General features: G+C 39.1%; 1 protein-coding gene across 10 annotated transcripts in view; it reads right to left on the bottom strand.

Annotated features, from left to right (window-relative positions):
- The window catches only part of KCNMA1 (potassium calcium-activated channel subfamily M alpha 1), a 755,994-nt gene that overhangs the window by 4,078 nt on the left and 726,160 nt on the right, over nt 1-25,756 (bottom strand). For 6 of the 10 annotated variants that reach the window (XM_015147202.3, XM_015147203.3, XM_077944845.1 and 3 more), the window contains 3 exons: nt 10,341-10,535; nt 8,274-8,392; nt 6,142-6,366 (listed from right to left, as the gene is read on the bottom strand). In XM_015147202.3, the coding sequence (XP_015002688.1) occupies nt 6,142-6,366; nt 8,274-8,392; nt 10,341-10,535 (539 nt within the window). 10 annotated transcript variants of the gene reach the window in all.

Below are 25,756 nucleotides of genomic sequence, written 5' to 3'. Positions count from 1 at the left end.
GAGATGTGGGCTAAGGAGACAGCACAGGGCAGGAGGTGAAAGTTAAGCAGATCTGGCTAACATACTGGTTGCGTGACTCTGAACAAGTTATTAGCAAATTTATCTTAGCTTCATTCCTTTTCTGTAAAATAGGGCTGATGATACAAATTTCCTAATAGTGTTGTTAAGATAAATGGAGCTAGCACCCTTGAAGCACTTATACAGGTCCAGATATATGGTAAGTAAATGTGAGTTGTTAAGGTTATGAGTATTATTAATAATATCAGCGGGCATTATATCGCAGTGGCTAACTTCACATACTCTAGTGTCTCTCAGATTCTGCATCTTTCAAAGGGAGACACAGCATCTCCATCTGAAGCTGTTGTGAGGATTGAGTTTATATAGGTAACTGAAGAGTGCTCAGGGGAGTACCTGGCCCAAGGCAGTTGTGAAGCGTTAGCTTTTACAGTAAGTTTAATACTAGCCTGAGTACTATCGGTACTAAAGGATGGGTGGCACCTCTTGAATGTGATGACAAATGATGCCCTTCAGCAGAGATGTTGAGTAGGGGTGTGTATATCGGGGTGTATCCTGAAGAATACGGATTGTGGCAGCAGAGGTGACAGAGGGGGATTTGGTTGGTCATCTTCGTTTTGAAGGTAAAGGAGAGGAAGAGGTAACCTGGTGTTATTTCTGGGGAGCTTAGGGTTTCTCCCCTCCCAGGGTGCCTCTATGTCTTTGAAATACTGGATTTGACTCACCAGGCCTCCTATCCCATCTGAGAGCCATCGGTTTCTTGCATTTCTAGTTTCATCACTGAGATCACAGGGTTTAAAGTAAGGGTCAAAACCTCCTCCTGCCACAGGGCTGCAGGTCACCCTGGAGGACTGGGCTCTTGCAGGGAAGGGCCCCAGAGCTGGGCTGACTGAGCTGCCAGCAGCAGAGGAAGAAACAGGCTGCACTGTGAGAACTGAGCTTCTCTGTTGGCTCTGTGGGTTGTCAGTGCCATGGGCTTTAGCCTTTTCACAGAACTACTCCCTAGAGAAGATTGCAGAAAAGGGGAGACAATGATACAGCAAAAGCATTTGGAATAATTGGCCCTCTTCTCACTACACCACAAGCTGAGGTTGAGAGAGAAAAGGCTCAAAAAGAAAAGATTCTGTTTGGAGAGAGACAACTATGGAGAATAGTAAGGGCTAACAAGAAGCTTCGACCTTCAAGGGTAATGCTGTGTGGTTTCCTGTCCTGCATTTGTGATAGGCAGCCTGGCACATTTCCTCTGCCCAGCAAACCCTGATGCCTCCACCGTCCCCACCCACACATACTATCTCCTCTCCTGTCTGTGAGCAAAGTATGCCTATTTCATAGAGATACAAATTATTTATACCAGAACAAAAGCAGTTACCGTTTATGAAAAACCTTCTCACTTCTTTGCAATTGGCTACCATGACTCTGTCTCTTTTAACTGAAAGTCTGATTCTGCCATTCTTTGAGCAAACAGCTCTTCCAGCCCTCTGTGGCTCTTGGTCCAGCCAACACCTTGAGGACAGATTCTTCACTAATCCCTTTCGGGTGGCAGGGGATAATCCCTCTCACCTCCAGTGGTTGCAATGGGCATGCAATCTTGCATGGGAGACAGTCAGCCAGTGTAGTGACAGGTGCCCACAGCTACTTCTTTATCATATTGTGACAAAGCAGGGATGGGCTGAAAGAAGCTGATTGAGAAATTGATTTTTACCCTGTCTTGACTTCCACAGGCCCTGGAGTTTCTGTACTCTCCTCTTTCTCCTTCAAGGAGCCTGTTGCTATAGGAACCTGGCAGGTTGATTTAATTGTCTCTATCGGGATGCAGACACCTTTAGGCTTTTCCCATGCTGCAGAACAGCCAGGCAAAAGGTTTTTCTGGTCATCTGGGATCTTGACAATGCTGCCAAGAGGCATAGTCGGTCTCTCTACTCATTGGGCTTACAGGGCTATTCCCCATTCTCAGAAGCCGTGTGACCAGCTTGAGAAAGTGGCACCAGCACAGCAGCATCGTGAGGCATGTAGAGGCACTCATATTTTTTTAAAAAATAAACAAGGGGACAAGGGTAATATAGAAAATGGTTAAAGGTATAAAATATGTAAAGTCAATTTATATCAAATATTTATTGAGCACCTACGGTAAGGATCTGGGTCATAATCTTTAATATTCAGAACAGAATTTGCAACCTCTCCCAATTGTGGCAGAAGTTTAACTGTATGTATAAGGGTCTAGCTTTCTCTATCCATTTGAACTGGCCTTGGAAAGAACCCTGAGTAGCAGACTTTAGGGACACTGATGATGCCATGATCACCCGAGTGTTGAGACTGAGAAGGCTTCACCGTGCCCTCTCGTTTACCAGCCTACTTACTGTTCACGCCTTTCAAAGCCCAAAGCAAGTTGGACTAAATGGCTTACAAATTTCTTCTCTTCTAGAATGATGCGGATAACAGAGTTCCTGACTTTTTAAATGTATGTACTTTCTTTTCAAAGAACTCTTTCACTTTCTACCCTTACCTCCTTATTTCTTTTCTCTCTCTCTTTTTTTTTTTTTTTTTTTTTTTTTTTTTTTTTTTTTTTTTTTTTTTTTTTTGCGGTGAGGGGCAGGGGGCAGTGAACAGAAAGAGATATAATAATAAGAAACTTGTATGCCCACTTCCTAGGTAAGCGGATGTTCTACTGAAAGAAGAAGGGGAAGTTTGGAGTCAAATAGAAAACAATGGAGGAGACTCTTCACTCTATTAAGGAAAGTATAATATAGTAATTTTGGCAAAAAAAAAAATTGAAGTAATAATGATCCTTCTCCATCATCAAATGTAACATTAGTCAAATATGGTCAATTCTCAATTATCTACCACTGGGGCATGACTGTGTGCCCAAAGTCCAGGAAAACCTCAAAATTCCATCTCATATCATAGTCTGTTCCCATTCCATTCCCATCACAATATCATCTCATTGGAGTTGCTAACAGATTGTGTATAAAATGCACTTTGGATTTACTTCTCTCTATCTGCCCGATCTCTGGTTGGGATTTAACAAATGTCTGAAAGGCAGGTGGCAGGAGAGATTTGGGTAATACAGTGACTGAACCATCAGCTCCCAGATAACTGGGTGTGGGCTGTTGAGTTGATATACACAGCAGAACGCTTTTGAGTCATACTGATCAAGCATAAAGAAGACCAATGCTTTTGCCATTAATAAACCTCCTGGTTTAAATAAAAGGAGGATGAAATATTGACAGAGAAGCAGGTTCGCCAAATGGAATAGCTGTAAATGTTTTCCAGAAAAGTTTATCAACTGGCATCATCACTTGATTGAGTAGGTCTTGCCAAGATGAACACAGAGATGTGAACAGACCGATGTGGGGACTGGGGTTGGGGGGTGGCAATGGGGGAAGTGAAGGAAGCTGGGTTTCTTGATGGGAAAATGCTTTCGGACTTGGAGCAAGGTACCAGGGTGGGCAGGGAGGCCACGTGCAGATTAAAAGGCAAGCCAGATGGAGAGAAGTTCCCCCCAAATCACCCAACCCCACACCCAAGAACACCAAAACAAATTCTAAGGAATCTAGCAATAGCAGCAGCACAGCCTCATTGCGCTGAGCAATTTAGAAAGTGGAAGAAGGAAGGAAGAGAAGAAGGAAGGGAAAAGGAGAGGGAAAGGGGAAGGGGGGGGAAGCAAAACAAAATAAATAAAACCACAAACAGAACAATATAAATAAAAATAAACAAACCAATAACAGAATAAAATTTGTAACTCCTTTTTTTTTAATTTCACAAAAGTTTTCACAAGGACAACGTTATAGAAGAAAACCCCCAGCAGTGGCTAGGTCATGCAGAACCATTAATTGTCATACCTTGGCCCATTCTATTCATCCTTGTTGCACTTTAGAGAGAGAAGTAAGCTATGTGAGTTTTACAATGCTTTTAAACTGTCATATTTCCTGTTGAGCACTTTAACTGGCACATTCTTATAGTTATAAATGTTCTGAGGGCGTAACTTTATAACCTCCTTTGCAAAGAATGCATGAAGAGCTCTTCATGATCCAATACTAGGGGATACATATATATAGTTATATATATATATATAGTTATATATATATAGTTATATATATAGTTTTATATAAAGAGATAGTTATACATAATATAAATCAATATATAGAAAGACAAAAATAATTTGAAAAAATTCTTCCACTCATAGGGCTTGTTAATTTACATGTATACAATTATTCCCCATCACAATACTGGTTTGAATACTATGCTGCCCCTGTCTTTGGTGCGGGGGAGGGTGGAGGTTCTGACAGAGCCTCACCATTTGTCAGTAAAAGTGCTTGTCAATTCACACAGCAAGCAAATCTCCAAAACTATCATGCTTGAGGGGACGAGGGATCCAAAACCTAAATCCAAAACATTCACCATAAAAACACCTTTTTAGAGATGGTACAGCTGTGACATGTTTTCCTCCTCCCTTTTACCCCTATTCTATTTGATGGAATTCTTTAAAGTAAACTGTTCAAATATGTGTATACCAGCCTAGTCCATCCATAAGAGAAATTGGTTATGGTGAATTGGCCAATTTTTAAGAACTACCGCACTGCCTAAAGCATGATTTGCATGCGCAAAGCATCTGACAACTATATGTTGAAAAAAGGGTATTTTTCTACCTCTCTTCCCATGCTTACTAAGTGTTAAAAAAGAAAGAACAAAAACAAAAGAAAAAATAACTATACCAAAACGTGTTTGGCTCACTGTTGCACTCTTCTCATCCCACGTCTCATAATGACAAGGAGCAGCTCTCTATTGTCGTCATTACCCTGCCTAAATTGGCTACATTAACTAAAGTGATGATGAGGAATTCTTTCCCACCAGCTTCCTTCATTGGGACAGCCAGCACCGTGCAGCTGCACCAACAGTTGAAGGTGGTGGCTGTCTTTTGTCTTTGTTGAGTCAACTGTGGCTGATCCTCCTACATTCTAATTTATTTAGCATGTCAGCTCCTAGAAAAACATGATCTGCAGCTGGGTTTGTCTTCCTCTCACTCTGCCCCAGCCCTTCCTCCTACCTGGCATTGGGGCCCTAACTAATCAAACAAAGGGGAGTAAAAGGATCCCCTGAGGATACATGGAAAAATACTTGCTCTTTCCTGAGCATTATTTATTCTGTACATAAGGTAAGTAATTCACCTTTTAAAAGATGTGAAAGTCCCAGGAAGGCAGTTTTTAATGACTTACATCTGATATTTATGATACATATGGCTTTTCATCCCAAATGTCAAAAGTGAAAGAAAAAAACTAGCTATTCATATGGCAACATAAGGAGACAGAATAACAATTTAATATGCAATCAAACCTCTTTTCACTTAAACTAAATGACTAGAATTTGATACATCCATGATTGGAATACTATTCTTTCCTCCACATTAAGGTGAGAAATGTTCATAAGAACTCCCAGAGGGAACTGGCTCTGGGACAAAAGGCGTTGGTGAGTAACTAAAAAAAATCTCTGATGTTCTCTTGCAACAAGCAAGTCCTTCAAAATCATCTACACAAATTGTGAAAGCTTTTCAAAGGCTTCGCAATACTTCGGCCCAGAGACTGGAAACAATCGATATGTTTTCATTGCTGTCTGGTTGCTTGTTTCAAATAAACATGTACTAACTTATTGTGTGTATAAAAAAAGAAAGAAAGGAAAACAACAACAACAACAACAAAATCAAAACCCAAAGCACCCTGATAATCCTGATAAATCAGAATCAGCTTTTCTTTTACATTAAATAAACTTGCTCTGCCTAACTGACATTGATCACAAGGGCTCCCTTCTAATCTGTGAACTCGTTCCTGCAGTGAGCTATTTATGTCTGGAGCATGCCTTTGGGTTATTTTTCCCCTAGAATCATAAATAACTTTTGGTCCGTCTGCTTATTTGCTGTTGTGCTCAAGGGTTTTATGGTGGTGAAATAAAAATGACAACCACATGCACACTATCATACATATGCAAATATGTGTAAAAAAAAGAGGGGGGGACTACAGGGGAAAACAGGGAAAGTTACTTTGTTGGAAACACCAACTGGGGAAATGAGTGGCAGATACAGTTTCACACAGTGGCGGTGGATACACATATCAAAGCCGCTCTTCCTGCACGTACTTCTGTTTGTCCCGGGACTCCCTGGACTTGGGCCGGTTCTGTCGGTTTGCCGTGGATGGGATGGAGTGAACAGAGGAGCTCTTCTTGCTGGAGGACTGCGACGAGTGGGAGGAATGGGACAGGCTGGCCCGGGACTGGCCGGCGTTGTGGTCAAACTGCATTAAGCAGAAGATCAGGTCCGTCGGCACGAGCTCAAACTCGTAGGGGGGGTTGGTGATGACATACCTGGACAGGAAAAGCAGAGATGTCACCGCCCGAGAATAACTGAGTAGAGAATTCAACCCTCCCTGAACCAAAAGCAATGGCCTGGTTACTCAGGACTTTCAGAGGATCTGGAAGATGCACTTCTAGCTGGTCCGAGGCCTTAAACATTCTTTTCCTTGTTAAATGGAAACTTCCTCTGTTTAACTCAACAAAGGAGGCCAGCCAGGAGCCCAGGCAGAGATGTGGAATTAGGGCCAGTAATGGAAGGACCAAACTTTGCTTCTCGTGGTCTACAGGTACCTTTCTATACAAGGTCAAAGTCACTTCCAAGTAGCCCAGCCGCAGGAGGTTTCATGAAGTGTGATGCAACTTTCATTCCAGAATTTTTGGACAATCCCAGATATACATCACAAGATCTTTGCTTACTATTACAGAGTGTCTCCTTAGACTATATTCTCGCTCTTTACCTTTTAAAATCTGTTTTGGTGGGAGAATTTGGAATTTGGAATTCACCACGTGGAAGAATCTAAGAACCCTGCCTACTTATCAGCACTACTTTGTTGTTCTTCACAATGAGTTGGAGCTTTCTTTGGTCAACAGCAGATGTGACTAAGATGATCACCCTGTTTCACTTAGAGCAGTGGATCACAAAGTGTGGTCCTCAGGCCACACAGCTCGGCATCACCTGCGAACTAGGAAATACAAGTTCTTAAGCAACCCCACCCAGACCTACTGAATTGGAAGTGCTGAGGATAGGTTCTGTGGTTGAACAAGCTCTGCAGGTGAGTCTCATCATGCTGGCTAAATTTTGAGAACCCACTGGTCTATAGCAATTGTTCTCAATTCTGGCTATACACAATAATCCCTGGGTATTATATATAAAATTGTTATATATTTTAAAATATATATATGATTTTTTCTTCCTTCCAGACAAGTTAAATTAGAGTAATCAGAATATTTTTTAAAAGCTCCCCAGGTGATTCTACTATGCAAGCAGGGATGAGAAACGCCTGTCTCTGCAGCACTATTGCCTAGGGTATATTATGCAAACTCACTGATCTTGGTAATTCTAGGATGTACTTTTAATTTTTGCCTGCTATGAATTTATTTTAATGCATATGAGAAAAATATAATTAGCACATCTAAACTGTTATTTTTTCTGCTTAAGGTGATAATATACAATTGTCTCAAAAATAAATATATAAAAGTTAAAAAGTGAATCAATTTAAAATATATGAAGTAAAAATACAGGATTCTAAGATATGGCAGAAGAACCACTTGTCTTAGGGCCGGGTGTGGTGACTCACACCTGTAAGCCCAGCACTTTGGGAGGCCGAGGTGGGTGGATCACTTGAGGTGAGGAGTTCGAGACCAGCCTGGCCAACGTGGTGAAGCCTTGTCTCTACTAAAAACACAAAAATTAGCTGGGTGTGGTGGTGTGTGCCTGTAATCCCAGCTACTCAGGAGGCTAAGGCAGGAGAATCGTTTGAACCCAGGAGGCAGAGGTTGCAGTGAGCCAAGATTGCGCCACTGCACTCCAGCCTGGGCAACAGAGCAAGACTCCATCTCAAAAAACAAAAAAATTATCATAAACACTAGCAATGTGAAATGATATATCTCTATATTAGATACCAACAGATGTTATCCTAGTAGCTGGAGTTTGGGAGAGATGTTTGTATTCAGACTTTTGTAATTGGGTGATGGAATTATTCTATTAATACAAAACTTGAATTCTTACCAAAATGTCTTTACATCCACTATTAGTAATTATAGAAAAATGCTTCCCATCACCTCCAAACTCAGTGCCGGATTTAATATGGGCAGGGTAATTTGCATGTTGGGGAGATGTATACAGACCTTTGCCTTTACAGTAGGGGATTATTGTTTCTGTGATTAGGTGGGAGGGCAGAGTTGAAACCAATACTCACCTCTTTGTGCACTGACTGGGGGTGCTGAGGTGGGCATCTCTCAACCGGTAAATTCCAAAACAAAGCATATTATATGTTTTCAGAGCTTTGCAGAACAGATCACCATAACAACCACCATCCTGGGAGACAGCAACAGAACAGAGAGAAACATCCTTTTTATTTGCCTGAAAATCAAGGGCCAGGAGGGAAAAGGGTCTTTTCATCAAAGCTTGTTTTGGTGTCTCCCAAGTTGGAGGGTCCATGTGCCAAGGGACGGCAGTGGAAGAAGTCCACATGGTTAACAGACTACAGACAATATGTGTGATTTTTAGGGATCAGGTAACAATGGGGCTTTCCTCTGGTGTCTCTCCAGTTTTCCACCTGTAGCAATGGGGTTTGAAAGCTCTAAGGAGATTATGCTTCTCCCTCACTTTAAGTGAAAGTGTAAAGCCTGACGGTCTCAGATGCATGCTCAGCTGAGGAGATGAACCCTTCTCTGCAAAATGGTGATGATGTTCAGCCCCAGCTCAGCTGTAACCACTGTGATAGGATCGTGTTGTCAAAACCGCCTGAGTGATAATGAAAACCACAGCGAGGAGGAGGACCCCACCAGGTCCTATGGTGACAGACTCTTTCAGGTAAGGACCCTGTGAAAAGCACAATTTACAGACCTCAGAGATGGCAAGGGTGGAAGAGAATGTGTTTCCCCAGGAGCCAGGGGCCTGCAGGCTGAATAACTGGGATTCGCAGTTCTGATCAATTCACAGCCACCTTCCCAGGGTCTGGGGCCTGATGCAGAAAGTGAAAGCAAATGCATCCACTTGGAAATGCTGGCTTCAGCAGCCAGGTGGCTTCAGGTAGATGTTAACAGTATTACATGAAGGGCACTGGGCACTGCGGGATGGCTTCACTGGGAATAAAATGACTGTCTTCGTCCTTCCAATCACTGGAATTCTCATATTGGTCTCATACTAAAGAACACAGATGGGACCAAAGCTTACCATTATCTAAAGTCTTCATCCTAATCAAGTGCATCAGTAAGTAAATGATACGTATAAAGAGCCACTAGCTATGAAACTTCCCTTTCAAAAAAAGCCTAGTCTCACATAAGTCCCAGCCCATGATCAAACTAAAATATGGGGCAAGTATGCAGAATTGTTTCAGAAAAAACAGAGACAGACCCTTTCCTTGGCTCCTTTTCCACTATTTAGTCTTTCTGGGCAACACTATTGTTTGCGTAACAGGTTTATCAGTTTCTATCAATATGGCTGCATCTCTTAAATGCATCTGTGGGGTTGAGCTGGGAATAAGGGCAAAGACACTACACTTCTGTCACAGTGCCTACGCTAGGCAGGCGCATGGAATCAGAAGGGAGATGCTGGCCACTTCTGTCACAGGGAGGACCCGAGGGAACGTGACTGGGTCCAGTCTCAGAAATTACAAGGTCTAGGTTTTGAATTACAGGCATTAAAGGATCCACATGAGATTCTGTTTGTTTGGCTGGTGGTTCTGGATACATCTGACTACTGACTACCCTGGTGCTTTGAAAACCACCAGTGCCTGGGTCATACTCACATATAAAATCTAAGAAACCTGAAGGATGAGGCTGGCCACCTCCATGTGCTACTAATGTATAGTTGGGTTGAGTATCCCTAAGCTATGCTAAGAGCCTGTGGAAATATTTCCCAACCTTGGCTGCATGCTGGAATCACCTGCTGCCTTCCACCTCGTGCAGAGGATACGTGAAGAGAACACCAAGGAGTGAGAAAGCCCACAGGCTCTGAAGCCAGGATGCCTTGGTGCAAATTCCCAATAGGTCCAGTGCTCATTCTCTCTGAGCCTCAGTTGACTTAGAAGGTGTGATACTAGAACTTACATCAAAGGGTTGCTATGAAGATTAAAATGAATGACTTATGCATAGAACGAAGTGCCTGATACAGAGTAAACCATAAATATCACCTCTTACAATTATCTACAATAGGAAGGAGAAAAGACAGATGCCTTGCTTGTCACATCTGACACCACGTTCTTCAGGATCAAGCTTTTCCCAAACAGCAAGCTCAGGTGACCATGGTGCTGCGGACTCACCCCTAAGTCTGCAAATGGCCCATCGAGCAGAGCTAACTGGGCCACGCGGCAGCGGTCCCTATTGGCCAGTGTCTGCGGGGTGCTGTAGCCACCTCTAAGGGCGTTCTCCTCAGCAATCAGAGCTTCCAGCTCCGGTGTGGCTCCTCCGGTCACCAGGGTCCGTATCAGGGTGAGGATATTGTCATTGAAGTATGTCTGGGGAAGAAGAGAAAGTGGGGGGAAAGTCCTTTAAGCAAACACCCTAAAGTCATGACAGCCGACATCCAAATTACAACTTTTCTTGGTATCTCCTGTTTAAAGTTCTGGCCTGTCTCTTCAAATAATTTTATGTGGGAAGTGAAAAGACAGCAGCCTCCAATTATTCCATTATTTTCTCTCCTGCTTGGCTCTGCCATGACAGCCTGACTTAAAAAACCCAGTTCAGGGGATTTTTAGTAAAGAGCTCAAATCTGAATAATTAGTGTTTACCATAATTGGTTTTAGTAGGGATACAAATATTGCCTCCCCCTCCTCAAGTCTACATGTCTACTATGAGACTCTGGACACATGTAATAAAATGCAGCCTGCCCCAGCTGCTAACCCAAGCGGCATTGTCTCTGAGGTCCTGTCACCCATGTGCCAGGAAGCTTCCTCCCCATGACAATGGCAAAACCTTTCATTAATGCCGCATGCTCAACAATTTATCACATGCGTTGATAACTGTCTAACCCAGAAATCTCGATCAATTAAATATGCCAGATAAATTTATGACAAGGTGAATGTCCTGGTAAGTGTACTTTGGCTTTTGTTTTCTAAAATAACCTCAGTAGTCTGAGGCAAATATCACTTATTAAAGAAGTTTCCCCCTAAGTGTACATTTGTGTCACATCTGAAACATAACAGATCTGTCAGGAACAAAACAATGGGAGTTTAAAAAAAATTAATAGGATGTCAAGTAAAGGAGCTTTAAAAGGTATTTGTCACCAGCCTAATTTGAGAAATTCTCAGGTAAGGGTGTGCATTCCATTTTCCTATGTAAGTAGAAATCAAGCAGCCTAAAAACTCAAATCAAAGTTTGCCTGTGGCTTTTGAGGATGTACTTTGGAAAGAGGTAAGGAAAGATGCAATTGTACCTCAGCAACTTATTAGAGAGTTTACCTGGCAAGGCATAGCAGGGAACAAACCAAGTAAGGGTGAGCTCAAGTTCCCATCCCAGGTTTGCTAACTAGTTCTATGTCTTAGAGGTTGCCTAGTCATTCTGGGCTCTGATTTTTCTCATCTGTAAAATAAGTGCAGTCACTAAAACCAAATTTATATTCACAGAATTCCATGAGGACTTCTGAATTAAGATGATAGTTGCTAGTGGGGCTGGATTCACATTCCTTACTGAAATACTTACAAAAACACCCCAATGTGATACAAAATTCCAACTGCAAAAGAAACTAGGAATGTTACTCATAGCCTGCCAGACCCTAAAGGAAATTTATGCTCAGGGTTAAGAGATGCCCATAGGCACAGATGCAGGAAAAGGATACTTAAAGTAGGATATGTTGCTGGAGAGGTTATGGGAACCAGGGATCCAGAGTTGGGCTGAGGGTTTTATGCTAACTTCATCTTTCAGAAGCTGTGTGACCTTGAAAGTTATTTAACATTTTTGTGCCTCCTTTCGTGATCTGTAAAATGTAATAATAGAGTGCTGCACGGCTCTATGACCTACCCATGAAGCACTTAGAAACAGGTTTGGTGCACAGGAAGCAATGATAAACATTTTGGCCTCATATCAGAGACATGAGGCCTTTGCCAACGACAGGAACAGTCAGACCCATTCCCAACCTTCCTTTGACTTTTTAATCGTTTGTTTTTTTTTTCTTTGAGGGGTGGGGAACTCAGGGCTTTAAAAGCCAAACAAGGGATTTTAAACTCAATGTGGTAGAAAATGGGAGGTCAGCCAAGTATGGTGGTGCACACCTGTAATCCCAGAACTTTGGGAGGCCAAGGTGGGAGGATCACTTGAGGTCAGGAGCTGGGACCCAGTTGGCCAATGTGGTGAAACCTAGTCTCTACTTAAAAAAAAAAAAAAAAAAAAAAAGCTAGGCATGGTGGTGGGCACCTATAATCCCAGATCCTCAGGAGGCTGAGGCCAGAGAATTGCTTGAAACTGGGCGGCAGTGGTTGCAGTAAGCTGAGATCATGCCACTGCACCCCAGCCTGGGTGACAGAGTGAGATTGTGTCTCAGAAAAATAATGAATAAAATACTTAGAAATAAATATACCCAAGGAGGAACAAGACTGGTATACTGAAAACTACAAAAAAATTACTGAAAGAAATTAAAGAAGACCTAAATAAATGGAAAGACATCCCATGTTCATGGATTGGAAGATTTGATTTATTAAGATGGAATACTACCCCAATTTCCAGATTTTATGTAATACCTATCAAAATCACAAAGTCCATTTTTTTGTAAAAATGGAAAAATTGACTCTAAAATGGCAACAGATCCAAAATAGCCAAAGCAATCTTACAGTATTGTAAAAGAAAGACAAAGTTGGAAGATTCATACTTCCTGGTTTCAAAACATACTACAAGACTACAGTAATCAAGATAACATAGTAGTGGCATAGGATAGACCTATAGACCAATGGAAAATCATTGAAAATCCAGAAATAAACTCATTCAGTTATGATCAATTAATTTTCAGTGTGGGTGCCAAGACCATTCAATGGAAAAATTAATATAGTCTTTTAAACAAATGGCACAGCAACAACTGGGTATCCACATGCAGAAGAATAAAGTGGGACCTATACCTCACACTATATGCAAAAATTAACTGAAAAGGGGTCAAATATCTAAATGTAAAAAGCCAAAACTGCAAAATGCTTAGAAGAAAATATAGGAGTAAATCTTTATGACCTTTGATTTGGCAATAGTTTCTTAGACATGACACAAAAAGCATAAACTACAATAAATTGGACTTCATAAAAATTTTAAAAATGTTTGTGCTTTGAAGGACACTATCCAAAAGGTGAAAAAAACAACCTACAAAATGAGAGAACATGTTTGCAAATCATATATCTGATAAGGGTCTAATATTCAGTATTAAAAAGCCTTTTATAACTCAACAAAAAAAGATAACCCAATTTTTTAAATGGGCAGAAGACGTAAACATTTCTCCAAAAAGATATAAAAATGGTTAATAAACTTATGCAAAGAGGCTCAATAGCTCTAGTCATCAGAGAAATGCAAATCAAAACCACAATGAGATATCATTTTACACCTACTAGAATAGCTGTAATAAAAAAGACAGATGATAATAACAAGAATTGGTGAGAATAAGGAGAAACTGGAACTCTCACACTGCTGGTGGGAATGTAAAGTGGTACAGTCACTTTGGAAAACAGCTAGGCAGTTCCTCATGTGTTTGAACATTATGTTGCTATATGACCCAGAAATTCCACTCTTATAGTATATACCCAAGATAAATAAAAATATATGTCCACATGAAAATGTGTACATGGATGTCTACAGCAGCATTATTCATAATACCCAAAAGGTGAAAATAACCCAAATTTCCATCAACTAATGAATGCATACACAAAATGTATTATATTCATGCAATGAGTATTATTTGGCCACAAAAAGAAGTGATGTAATGATACATGCTACAACATATGTGTGAACCTTGAAAACATTGTACTGAGAGTCCATTTATATAAAATATCCAGAATAGGCATATCTACAGAAATAATGAGTAGATTAGTGGTGGCTTAGGGCTGGTGGGGTGGTGGTAGAGTTGTAGGGGAGGGGAGGATAACTAAAATACAAAGTTTCTTTTGATGCCACGAACATGTTCTAAAATTGACTGTAGTGTTGGCTGTACATGTCTGTGAATATACTAAAAAAAAAACCCACTGAATCATACACTTTAAATGGATGAGTTGTATGGTATGTTGTGTTTCATTTTTTAAAAAGAAATAGTTAAAAGATAACTAAATTTGCAATGGCCAACTTTTTAATCTAAGAAGCCATAAGTATTAGAGCTGAAAATTACACACACACACACACACACACACAATTAGTGATATGGAAGTAAAACTAGGAAGTTCTAAGCTAAAAGAGAAAGATATAGGGATATTTTAAAATAAGAGTGCTGATTGATAATGAGAAAAAGACAACAGAGGTCAAGTGATAAACAGTAAGTATTTACAAATCAAAATTATAAACAAAATGCAAGCATGTAAAACAAGCAAACAAACAAATAGCAATAACCTGTCCTGAGCTGAGAAATGAATCTAGGATGCAGATCAAAAGCATTTACCAACTTAATGTGACCAATTCCTAGACCTGTACTCGGTAAGTATTTGAATTTAAAATATTAAATGGAGAATAAAAATGACCTAAAACAATGCTCTAAGAAATACAAGTATAAAATGAGGCTAGCATGAAGCTTCTCTAGAAAATGTAAGAGGAATGTCAAAGGAATTTTAGCAGGACACATTTTTCCAAAATTTCTAGACATAGCTAAATTGCCAATAATTTGTAAAGGCAAATGAAATATTTTTTGACTCTTTGCATACATAAGCATTTATTGATTTCATTTTTTTAAATACTCAGAACAAAAATTAGCTTCCTTAAAGATAATTTTAAACTCTTAATAACTAAAATATGAGCAAATTTAGTTTACTGGTAAAATATATTTAAAACAGAATTGTAAAAGATTGTTGTACATATTATTACAAAACGGAATGCAAATGTCAAAACTAATTATTAAAAAAAGACAAAAATTAGCTATTAATATAGTATTGCTAAAATTATATTTTAAATTCAGAAAAATGAGATGAAATAGAGATGATGATGGAAGTAAAGGCATGAAAATTGCCTGATCTTATACAAGGAGGAATCAAGAGCCATTAAATTTTTCCAGACAATAATACTTAGAAAATACATCTATAGAATGGCTGGTAACAACTAACTAGAGTTAAAAATAGAAGGGAAAGTTTACACTAAAGAAAATAAGCATACAAAATATAGTCCACATACCAAAAGATAGATCATAAAACACATAATTATGATAGAAGCATGTAAAAAACATAATGCAAGACTATAGCATCTTATGTTATATAACTAAACATAAATGAGCTAAATGATCCTATAAAATGGCAAAGATTCTCAGACTTGTTCAAATGCCAAAATCAAAATCAAACTCTGATATCTTTAAAAGAGACAAAGGGAAGAAAAAAAGTATACTTCAAAGAAAAATTTTAAACTATTCTGTTAGATGAGTTAACTTTATATTCGTTAACACTCACAATAAAGCTCTAACTTTTTATGGACAAATATTATAACTGAAATATAGAAAGCAAAACTAATTAGAATTACACTAGAATAAATTTGAACTAAGGGTAATATGTGAAACATTCCCACTATCACTGATTTTAACTTTTACAGGTCAAATAGGTCAAAAGATAAGAAAATTGAGGATATAATCAGCTTGATTTAGTCTATTTTTGCTAAACTTTTAAACAACAATTACAAAAAAAAAAAGATCAGTGGCCAAAACCATCATATCTAAATACATATAACAGAGTATAAGCTGTATAATCTACATTTAAAAATTAAATACAATGTAATAGAAGCAAAAGTAAATATTCCAGAACTTCAAAAAAATTTTTGTTAAGTATCCTGTAACTACTAGGTCAAGATGGAAATCAAACTTAGGATACAGAATATTTTAAAATTAAAGAATATTTGAGAATGACATATAAAAATATGTCTTGAGGCCAATGCTATAGAGACAAATTCAGAGCCTTTAATGCTATTATTAAATACAACAGAATTATAGTAAGTAAAATTAAGTATTAAAATAATTCTTTTTTTAAATAAAAGCAGGATGAAAAGTGCCAGTTAATTAAATAGCAAGAGGATATTTAGTGAATTGTTAAATTCAAGAAATAATCCTTGAAAAAATAAGGAAATGTATGACAATATAACTGAAAAAACACAAATAGAATTAGAAATAAGGAGAATAAAATGTCAGATACATAAGATAATTAACACTATTATTCCAGATACTCTCTTTAATACCAATCACTGGACATGAATAAGAATCGCTATTGTTTTTAGGCAAAAAGCAAAGTAGTAATCATCTATGAGGAGACAGAGGAGAGCATTAGGAAAAAAGTAAAATTCCATGTTCCTTAACATGTAAATGTGCCATTTAATGTCATTTTTTTTCTAGTAAAATTGTTGTTTGATATATGCCTAATTACAGATTTGAATTGGACTTTTTAAAACTTGATAAAATTATGCTAAATTTCCCCTGGAAAGAGTCGTACAAAATTGTCCTCTCATGTAGTATAGTAAATTTTAAAGACTTCCTAACCAAATATTGTAGACAAAGTGAAAAATTAGAAGGTCAACCAGAATGGATTTATGAGAACCATAGCTTAGTACTTATAAGACCTTAATACAAAGGTTGGCAAATCTGGCTCTTGGGCCAATTTTTCTCTGTCATCCGTTATTTTTTTTAAATAAGGTTTTGTTGGGGCCCAGGCATGTCCATTTGTTTATGTATTGTCTAGGGCTGCTTTGGTGCTAACAAACTCAGAGTTAAATAGTTGTAACAGAGACTATGTGGCCCTCAAAGGCTGAAAATATTTACCATCTGGCTCTTTACAGGAAAGTTTGCTGATCCATTCCTTAGTATAATACGAAAAGCACTGCATACCATGGGGAAGGGATTTTACTCAATGAATGATTTGGGGGAAACTGGCTCTCTGATAAAAAGTTTTCGACAATATGGTAATGATGAAACAATGGTTCCTTGGCATGACTCACATTGTACAGACATGAATGTTATGCTTTCAGATAATATTTAATGGCATGGTAATAATTATATAACACTAAAATGTTTTTTAAAAGTAGGATCCCCAAAACACCATGAATCACAATTCGTGTTAAAAATGCATACCTGCAAAACTATTGGCTAGTGAAATTAACTCTTTCTGTATTTAAAATTTAATTTTAAGAGTACCCACTTTTAAATATTGAATCTTTATGGTACTGGGTTTTAAGTTTTAATATGATTTTTAACTGGCTTTTTCGTACTGATTCCTTTTAATGTTTTCAATTATCAAATGTTGATAAAATGTAGAGATCATTTTTATTATTAAACTTTATAATATACACTGTTTCATAATATAACAAATCATGCACTTATTACTTTTTAAATTGTTATTTTTTAATATAAAACTTCAATGTTTAATGGAAAACTACCAGAAAAATGATATCCTGTTTATTATTATGGTCACTCATTTTTATTTCTACCATAAAGTGTTACAGAAAGTACACAATGCTCTGATTTGGGGATTTCCAGAGGGAAAAATAACACATAACTGAACAGATAGACATATTTATGTGAATGTAACTGCAAGTAGTACATAAAAGTTCTACTTAGTAGTTAACTCTTAGTGATATAATTTTGTTTTTTTCCTATAATTTTATTTTATATATTTTCTGCTGTGAAAATATATTTAATTTAAATTTCCATAAAAAGGAAAGTAAATGTTACAAAATAGTTAAAGGCAAAACATGTAGCCACAAACAAAAATATAGCAAACTGTTTAATCTCAAGATGCTTGATAGTTCTCATGTTCAGCATGCACTTTTTACGAATAAAAACTATGAATTCACTATATAAAATATGTATTTACCTCATTACATACAAATTAAAAACTGATGTGCTTCAAAACTATCATAAACACAATTAAAGGGCCTCCTAGGAAAAATAACAATCAGCACTTGCCATAATGCATGAGATGGCTCAGTATGATGAGAGTGTAGACTGGTAAAATTGTTTCTTGGAGATATCACGACAATATGTATCAAGAAATTTTAAAATGTCCATATATGTTTTAAAAAAACCAGTACATTTGCCTCAATGTAATAAGTTGCTACTTGTTCAAAGATTTAAGTACAATAATTTTTATTATAGGATTAATCATTACTATAACAAAAATTTTAAAAAGCTAAATAGCCAACAATTTAGTGATAAATAGATTCTGGAGCATCCACAGAATGGAGTCTCATAAAGTCCTATGGAGGCTCTGCAAATCATGACACCAAAGAAAATAATAAAATACTCTGGATAAAATATTAACTGAAAAGGGAAAAAATAACGAACCTATAACATGAGATATTTCTGTATTTATCTATCCATTTAGAAGGAAAGACACCAAAATATTAACCATGCTTGTCCTTGGTGTTGGAAACATAGGTCATTTATATTTTCTTCTTTATATGTTTTCTTTTTCTTTTTATATGTTTCTTCTTTATATGTCTTCTTTTATATGTTTCTGTGCTTTCCAAATTTTCATCAAGAAGTATGAATAACTGTTCTAATAAAAACACATTTTTTTTTAAACGAAGGGCACTATAGGTTATCCATTGCAATGATAAGTCTAGAAGATCAGCCAGGGAGGTTATTGTTTTGTCAAATCTTTGGGATTTGACCCTAACATAGTCCCAATTCTGTGTTGAAATCAGTTATACCCAAATCTTTTTGATCAGTCACTGACATTTATTGAGCACCTACTAATCGTTGGGCCTTGGTTTAGCCTGAAATTGTGTGAAAGTCAAAGAGTGCATGACTTTTAGAATTGCTCATCAACAGGTACAATTTCGAAGTCAGTCCCAGGGTTTTGCAGGTGTCTGAATAACTCTGGGACCACTCATATCTCTGAGCATAATTGTCTGCTCTCTGAGCTGGCACTGCATCCCAGATGGCTCTCCTTGATTTTTCCATGCAGGCATCCAGGAGCAGAGCTGGGGGGCAGCAGAATCTGTGATGACAGAGAATGATGATGTATTTTTGCCAGCAGATGCTCTTGCTTCTGTTTTGATACCCCAATATTTGGATGCAGAGAAGGACTCTGAGCATTGCTGACGGGTGTGCTCTGCACGCCTATCTCTTCGGGATCTGAATAATTTGGTGGAAAGACAATGCCTTCCCTGGAAAACGGTGTCAAGTCAGTCATATTGGAGGGTGGAAATTTATTTATGTGATGGGAATGAGGGTTGGGGGAGGCACTTCACAGAGCATTCAGCAGTCTGCAATTAAACATCACTCCGGGGCTTTCTGCATAGGTGATGGTTGTTTCTGCATCATGGAGCAAACCAGGTGCTAGAACTTCAAATGCCAATTACCAAAGGCGCTTCCTGTGGAGGAAACTTCTCTACAACTCACCTGACCCAGAAGGCACACATTTTTTTCTGGGTTAACATAAATGCTAGAATTGAAGAAATACAAAATTCCAAAGGCAGGATTGTAACATGTAGGTGAGATCCTTTGCCTCCTAAGCTTTTGTCCTGCCAGTCTTTTCTGTGCCTTACCATGAAACCTGTGCTAGAAGTCTTCTGGGAAGCTCTTATATATGGCAGGGTTAGTCTTCAGGGATGCTTCAGGCAGAGACCTTCTCAATGGCTATCCTTGCGTCACATGGGCATTGGGGAGCATAAGACAGCTGAGTTAGGGTCCTGTTGAGAGCCTAGGATCAGGCGACCTGTATAGTCTAAGGAATACAGGAGTCCCTCTTCCCACTGCCAAGGACAAGGTTCCAAACCTGACTAGTGAAGCCCTTCTTCTGATTAAGGCAACATGGCTCCCTGGTTATGAGTACGGACTTCCAAATCCAATTAGTGTGGCTTTTAATACCTACTTTGCTATCCAATAGCCACAACAATGAAAAAGTTGCCTAACTTTTCTCTGCCTCGAATTCCTCATCCGTATAACAGGGATGAAAAAACGAAACAAAACAAAAATTTATAGATTAGAGTTAAATGAGAGTATGTGTGAAACTTCTGATAGACAAAGCATACTTAAAACATGGGAGTTCATCAGAAGAACCATCAACTAGCAATGCAACCAATTTAGACAATTCCCTCTCCCGGTGTCTCTGCGTTCTGATTCTAATCTCTGAGAGCTGGCTCAGAACACAAGGGTGGCCCGCTTGGCCTCTAAAGTTTGATGATTCTCAGGTCCTGTAAAAGGACACTGAGGAAACCATGAAATGCCAGGGGAGGGACCGAGGCACTGTCGCAGGGAAACCTGAGCCCACAGCGCCATCTAGCCCGCTTGGCCCACGCCCCGCTGCGCCTGCTAGTGCAACCCGCCCGAGCATCCTCCTCTTTTTATTTTTTTAAAGTATAATTACCGGAGCTTATGTTTCACAGTTAATGCTGTCAAGCCTTTTAAACTAATTGGTCTTTTATAGAAAATTTAACTGAAAATTAACACATCTTTTAATAACATTGCCTTAACTTTAATGGCTCTCTGCCTCTCGTTTATAATTGCTCTAAAATTGTCATTTTCCATGTCATAGCTGCCATTTTTTATATTTGCTAGTTTTCATGGTGTAGATTTTTATTTTTAGTATTTTTCTTTCGTGAGGGATGAAAATCATTGGATTTTTTTCCCTATCCCAGGGCTGCCTGGCCTGATGTGACAGCAGTGGTCTGTCCTGAATCTAGCAGGACATACCTCCATGTGCCTGATTGACACCACTGCTAGCTCTTCTGCCTTGGGACGGCCATGGGCCCTCTGTCTCCATGTGAGCAGTCGAAATGGAGGCTCTTGAGTGGAGTATAAGAAATAGGGTCATGGAGCAATAAATTGTTTATATAACTAAAATCACATGGCACTAGGTTAGCTTGGACTGATAGAGAACTCAGGCCTCTCCATAATACCAGGTTCAAGGGTTTGGCCCTTAATGAAAGTACAGGAAAGACAGTAAATCATGTGAATCCACATTCCAGATGGTCACACCCTCCAGTCTTACTGACATAAGTTCATTTCTGGCAAACAGAGGCCAGCTTTCTGATATTAAAGATGAGAACATGGAACCATATCTTCTGGGTACCCCTGACTCATCTACCCACTAAACTCCCAAATATTATCTAAGATGTGTGTTCATGAAAGAGAGAAAGAGAGAGGATAAGTGCACATAAACACATAAATATATATACATATATGTACATGCATATATACCCAAAAAACTGCTTCTTTGTAATTACATGTGATCTTAAGAAATACGTATCTGCTCTGTGAAAGATTTCCATATGCCTTTGCCATTCTCCGATTAGCAGAAAGTCATAAGGGGTAACACCATTCCCATTTAATGACTGGGCCCAGCTGGGCCCCAGACAGTAGAAAAGATGTGCAAGGGCTGCCAGTGAGCCAGGATCAGAAGCTACAAGTCCTAATTCATGACCCAGTTTCCCTCCTCCAAGTCACTGCCTTTGTTCTGAAAATATGAATGCACTGGACATGCAAACTCCTGCCCTGGGCATTGTGGTGCAGTGGGCAGAGCAAAGACATACCTGGCATAACTGGCTCACATTGAAATTTTTCTCTGGCTCCGGGGGGATCCTGCAGCGGGGGTCTCTCTACAGGCTGGCATTCACACTTCTCAATGTATTGTACACTAGTAATGGGGGCCTCTGCTTTTCTCTGCTCTTTCTCTTAATACTGTTATGATATGCTTTTTCTTTATTTTCTAGATTAGGTAGGTGCTGCAAACCTAAAGCTTCATGAAATCTTATTTTCTAAAAAAAAGACAACACTCCCAACTCGTGTGCATTGGAACTCATTAGCTCTTGTAGTAGGTTTCCTCTTTTTCTCCTCAGAAGGAGGTGGCTCCTCACTGCTTCTTCAATAATGATGGTTCAGCGTGGTTGGTATCTGTTTAGGAAAGGTCCAAGGCTCAAGGGAAATGGACATCATGTGCACAACCACCTAACTCAGAGGACAAGCAAATGGCCAGAAGGCCAAGGATGCTGTCTGACCACAGACATGGTAATGCAGACACGTAAGATTAGAGGCAAAAGGCAGGAGGCTGGTAAGGACAGGAAAGTGGAATGAACCAAACAGGGAAGGGACATGAATGAAGCAGGCCTGGTGGGATGCAATAGAGAGTAGTGTGGACTATGGCTAAAGGGAGCAGCTGCTCAGCTCAAGTCAATAGCTGCTTTATGAGAATCTGGGACTCCGCTTTCTGACTCTAATTTAAAGAAGGCAGGAACCCAGATTTTATATAAAACCTTATCATTTAAAAATATTGGCAACAAATTCAATTTAAAAATAAAAACTTGAGAAATGCAGAAGTTGTCTGTAGGGTGGATATAGATTGCAACATGACATTTCGAGACTTCTATTACAGATCTTTTATTAGAAACAAGATATCAAGCCAAGTACGATGCCAATATATTGTGCTATTTCTTCTTCTAAAATGAGTGTATGAGGATGGAGTGTCACACAAAAAAAATAATCAGGGGTTACACTTCAGGAATCAACTCAGTGATGGGCTCGCTGTCCTAGCCAGTGTATCCAGAAACAGTGGCATTAGGAGGATGCTGGTGGCTTTCAGAAGAAGGTGGATCCTCTCACCAAGTCTGAGGTGTCTCATCCCAGACTTAGAACTTGGCCGGATGTGGTCTATTGTACTTGGAATATTCAGTGTGGCCAGCGGCCTTGCCTTCTTGATTGCTCTCCTGTCTACCACATTCCAACCACAATGGCCTCCAGCTGCTTCCTCCAACAAACCAAACCCAGCTTGTCACCACTTTGCAGCTTTGGCCTTTGCAGTGTTCTCTCCTTCTGGCTTTTTCAGTGTCAGCTTCAACGTTACCTCTTAGGATAATTTTACTCTGACCACTGAGGGTAAAACAGGTCTCCACATCCATTCAAGCTATTTCATGTTTTTTCAAATCAATTATCCTTATGTGACACTATTCATTTATTCACTTACCTATTTACTCTTAACCCACTAGAATGAAAGTTTAAATAACATGAGGGCAAGGTCTTCATCTTTCTTTTCCACAACTGAATCCCCAGCATGGGGAATCATACCTGCTGTCCAGTAAGTGCCCAATAAATGTATTGATTATAAACACTAGCAACAATAAATACATACAGAGCTTGTCATGTGCTAAGCACTGCTCTAATTGCTTTACAACCTTTACCCATTTACTCATCTCTGCAACCCTGTGACAGGTACTATTATTATCTTCATTTTAAAGATGAGAAAACTGAGGCACAGAGAGGTTAAGGTTACATAGCCAGTAAACAGCAGTTCTGGAATCCAGACCTAAGCCATTTGGCTCTTGAGTCCATGTCCAGTATTCACTTTCCAGGGTCCTAGTGGAGCTTAAATTGGGGCTAGGGTTGGGAGAAAGTGATAGTTGGGTGAAAACGAAATCTGAATACTCATAAGTGAGTTTGATCCCTAAAAACAGAGAGGGTTCCTTTCATCTAGTGTGACTGTGTGCATCAAGATGGTATCATTCTGAAAAATACATTTCTAAGTTGTGATCTTCTTAGAGACATATATCCAAAAGCCTAATTATTCCCTCTCATCCTGTGTTTCTGCAGTTGATTTGTGAGATAAAGCCACAGGGCCATGTCTGTAACATTCTGATCTGTTCCAGGAATGCCTGTGATGAATCAAAATATTATTCTTTTAACAAATGAAGCAGTAAGCAGCAGGAGTTGGGTTACGAAGGACAATATTCAGAGAATGTTTAGACACATGATTAAATGACAATTTGGGGAGGAGTGCTAGAAAAAGGAGACTGTCGACACCTGAAGAGCTTTGTGTGTGTTGTGAAGTTGCTTATGAGTGAATGCCTGCAATGGAAGTTTACCTCTGTCTCCTGCTGTTTGGAGGAGTCTCACTTTCTCAATTTATATTCCTGACAGCCCTTTTTGTTCCTTCTAGTTACCGCCTTGGCACTTGACTAATCTGCTTTTTCATACATTAGGGTTGGAGTAGAATGCAAAGAAATCACAGGTAACATTTTATCAAAACGTCTAGATCCAACTGGATTTGTGGACTCAGACCCTACTCAAGACCTCATTACGAAGTTTGTTCATCCTAGACAATGAAAATAAGACCTGGAATAATTTGATAGGCATTTTGATTAATGATTTGAAAAGTTATCATCAATGAGTTACTTAAATATGTCTTGCTTCAACACTTAAACCAAGGGTATTCACATTATTGTCCAAAAGATCCGATAGTGTAGCTAAAGTGCCTCGCACAGTTCTGGGCACTTAGTAAATGATGCTGCTGATGATAAATACAATGACAGTTACCAGATTTCTAACACCCTTTTATCCCAGGCTAGAATGCAGAAGACAAGCTGCTCTCACGCTATTGCATCCAAACATGCCTTACCACACTCTCCCAAACATTTTTGTTTGCATTTCAAAGGAGATGGGAGATGGCTTGTTTAAAATTTTCAAATCAATTCACTTTGAATTCTCATTTGAATTTCCAAGAACTGACTACCTACTAATGATATAGATGCTTGTGCTACTCAAATCCAGATGGGCCCCCACCTCCACCCCGTGGCTACCATATGCCCCTTTGTCTGTGTTGAGAAGAAGTTCTCTGGTGCTCAAATCGATTTTATTCCTTGGAACCAGGGCTGGTTTCATGGGTGTTCAGCCTATGTGGTTGCACAGGGTCTGTTCTCAGATGCATCTTTGTTGTTTTGTTTTGTTTTGTTTGATTTTTTGAGACAGGGTCTCACTCTGCCACCCAGGCTGGAGTTCAGTGGCTCTATATCATCTCACAGCAACCTCCACCTCTCAGGCTCAAGTGGTTCTCATGCCTCAGCCTCCCAAGAGCTGGGATTACAGTTGCGCACCACCACACCCAGCTAATTTTTAAAATATTTTTAGTAGAGACAGGGTTTCGTCATGTTGCTCAGACTGGTCTCAAACTCCTGGGCTCAAGTGATCTGCCCATCTCAGCTTTCTAAAGTGCTGGGATTACAAGTGTTAGCCACCGCGCCCAGCCCCAAGTCTCTTTTGTTTTAATACTCCGCTGTCACCATTTTGAAATTCTTAATAACACATGAAAAGTGACCTTGCAAATTACGTAGCCAGTCCTGCTAGAAACATACTGAATATCTGATATGTAGAAACATAAACAATTTTATAAATTTGGAATTTAAAAAATGTTATCAGAGTATTTTGTAGTTCTGAAAAAAAAAAATTCTACTGTAAATAGTTTAACCAGCTCTTAGAATAGTCTTTCTGAGATCTCTGTAATTAGGATCAGAACTAAAATAAAAATTTCTAATGAGCTGAATTACCAAAATCCATTTGAAACTGGATTTGAAGAATATGAGACCTATGACTGAGAATACGGTGTTCTTAGGAATACATCTTACAGCTTCTATCATTCCTTCTGGCTTGCTCAAGGAGTTTGCCCAAACTGAGCCCAACATCACTGGCTGGTAGAAAGGTTAGCCTTGGTTTCAGCAGGCCATAAGAAAGATCATGAGCCCCAGGAAACCACGGGTGCCCTTTTCCAAGGACCATTTTATCTCCCTATTGGCTTGGAAAGCCATGGCATGGCATGAAGCCCAGTCAACC

The sequence above is a fragment of the Macaca mulatta genome, chromosome 9 (genome assembly GCF_049350105.2).
Source record: "Macaca mulatta isolate MMU2019108-1 chromosome 9, T2T-MMU8v2.0, whole genome shotgun sequence".
Classification (NCBI taxonomy): Eukaryota; Metazoa; Chordata; class Mammalia; order Primates; family Cercopithecidae; genus Macaca; species Macaca mulatta.
This window is presented reverse-complemented; position numbering and strand designations above follow the sequence as displayed.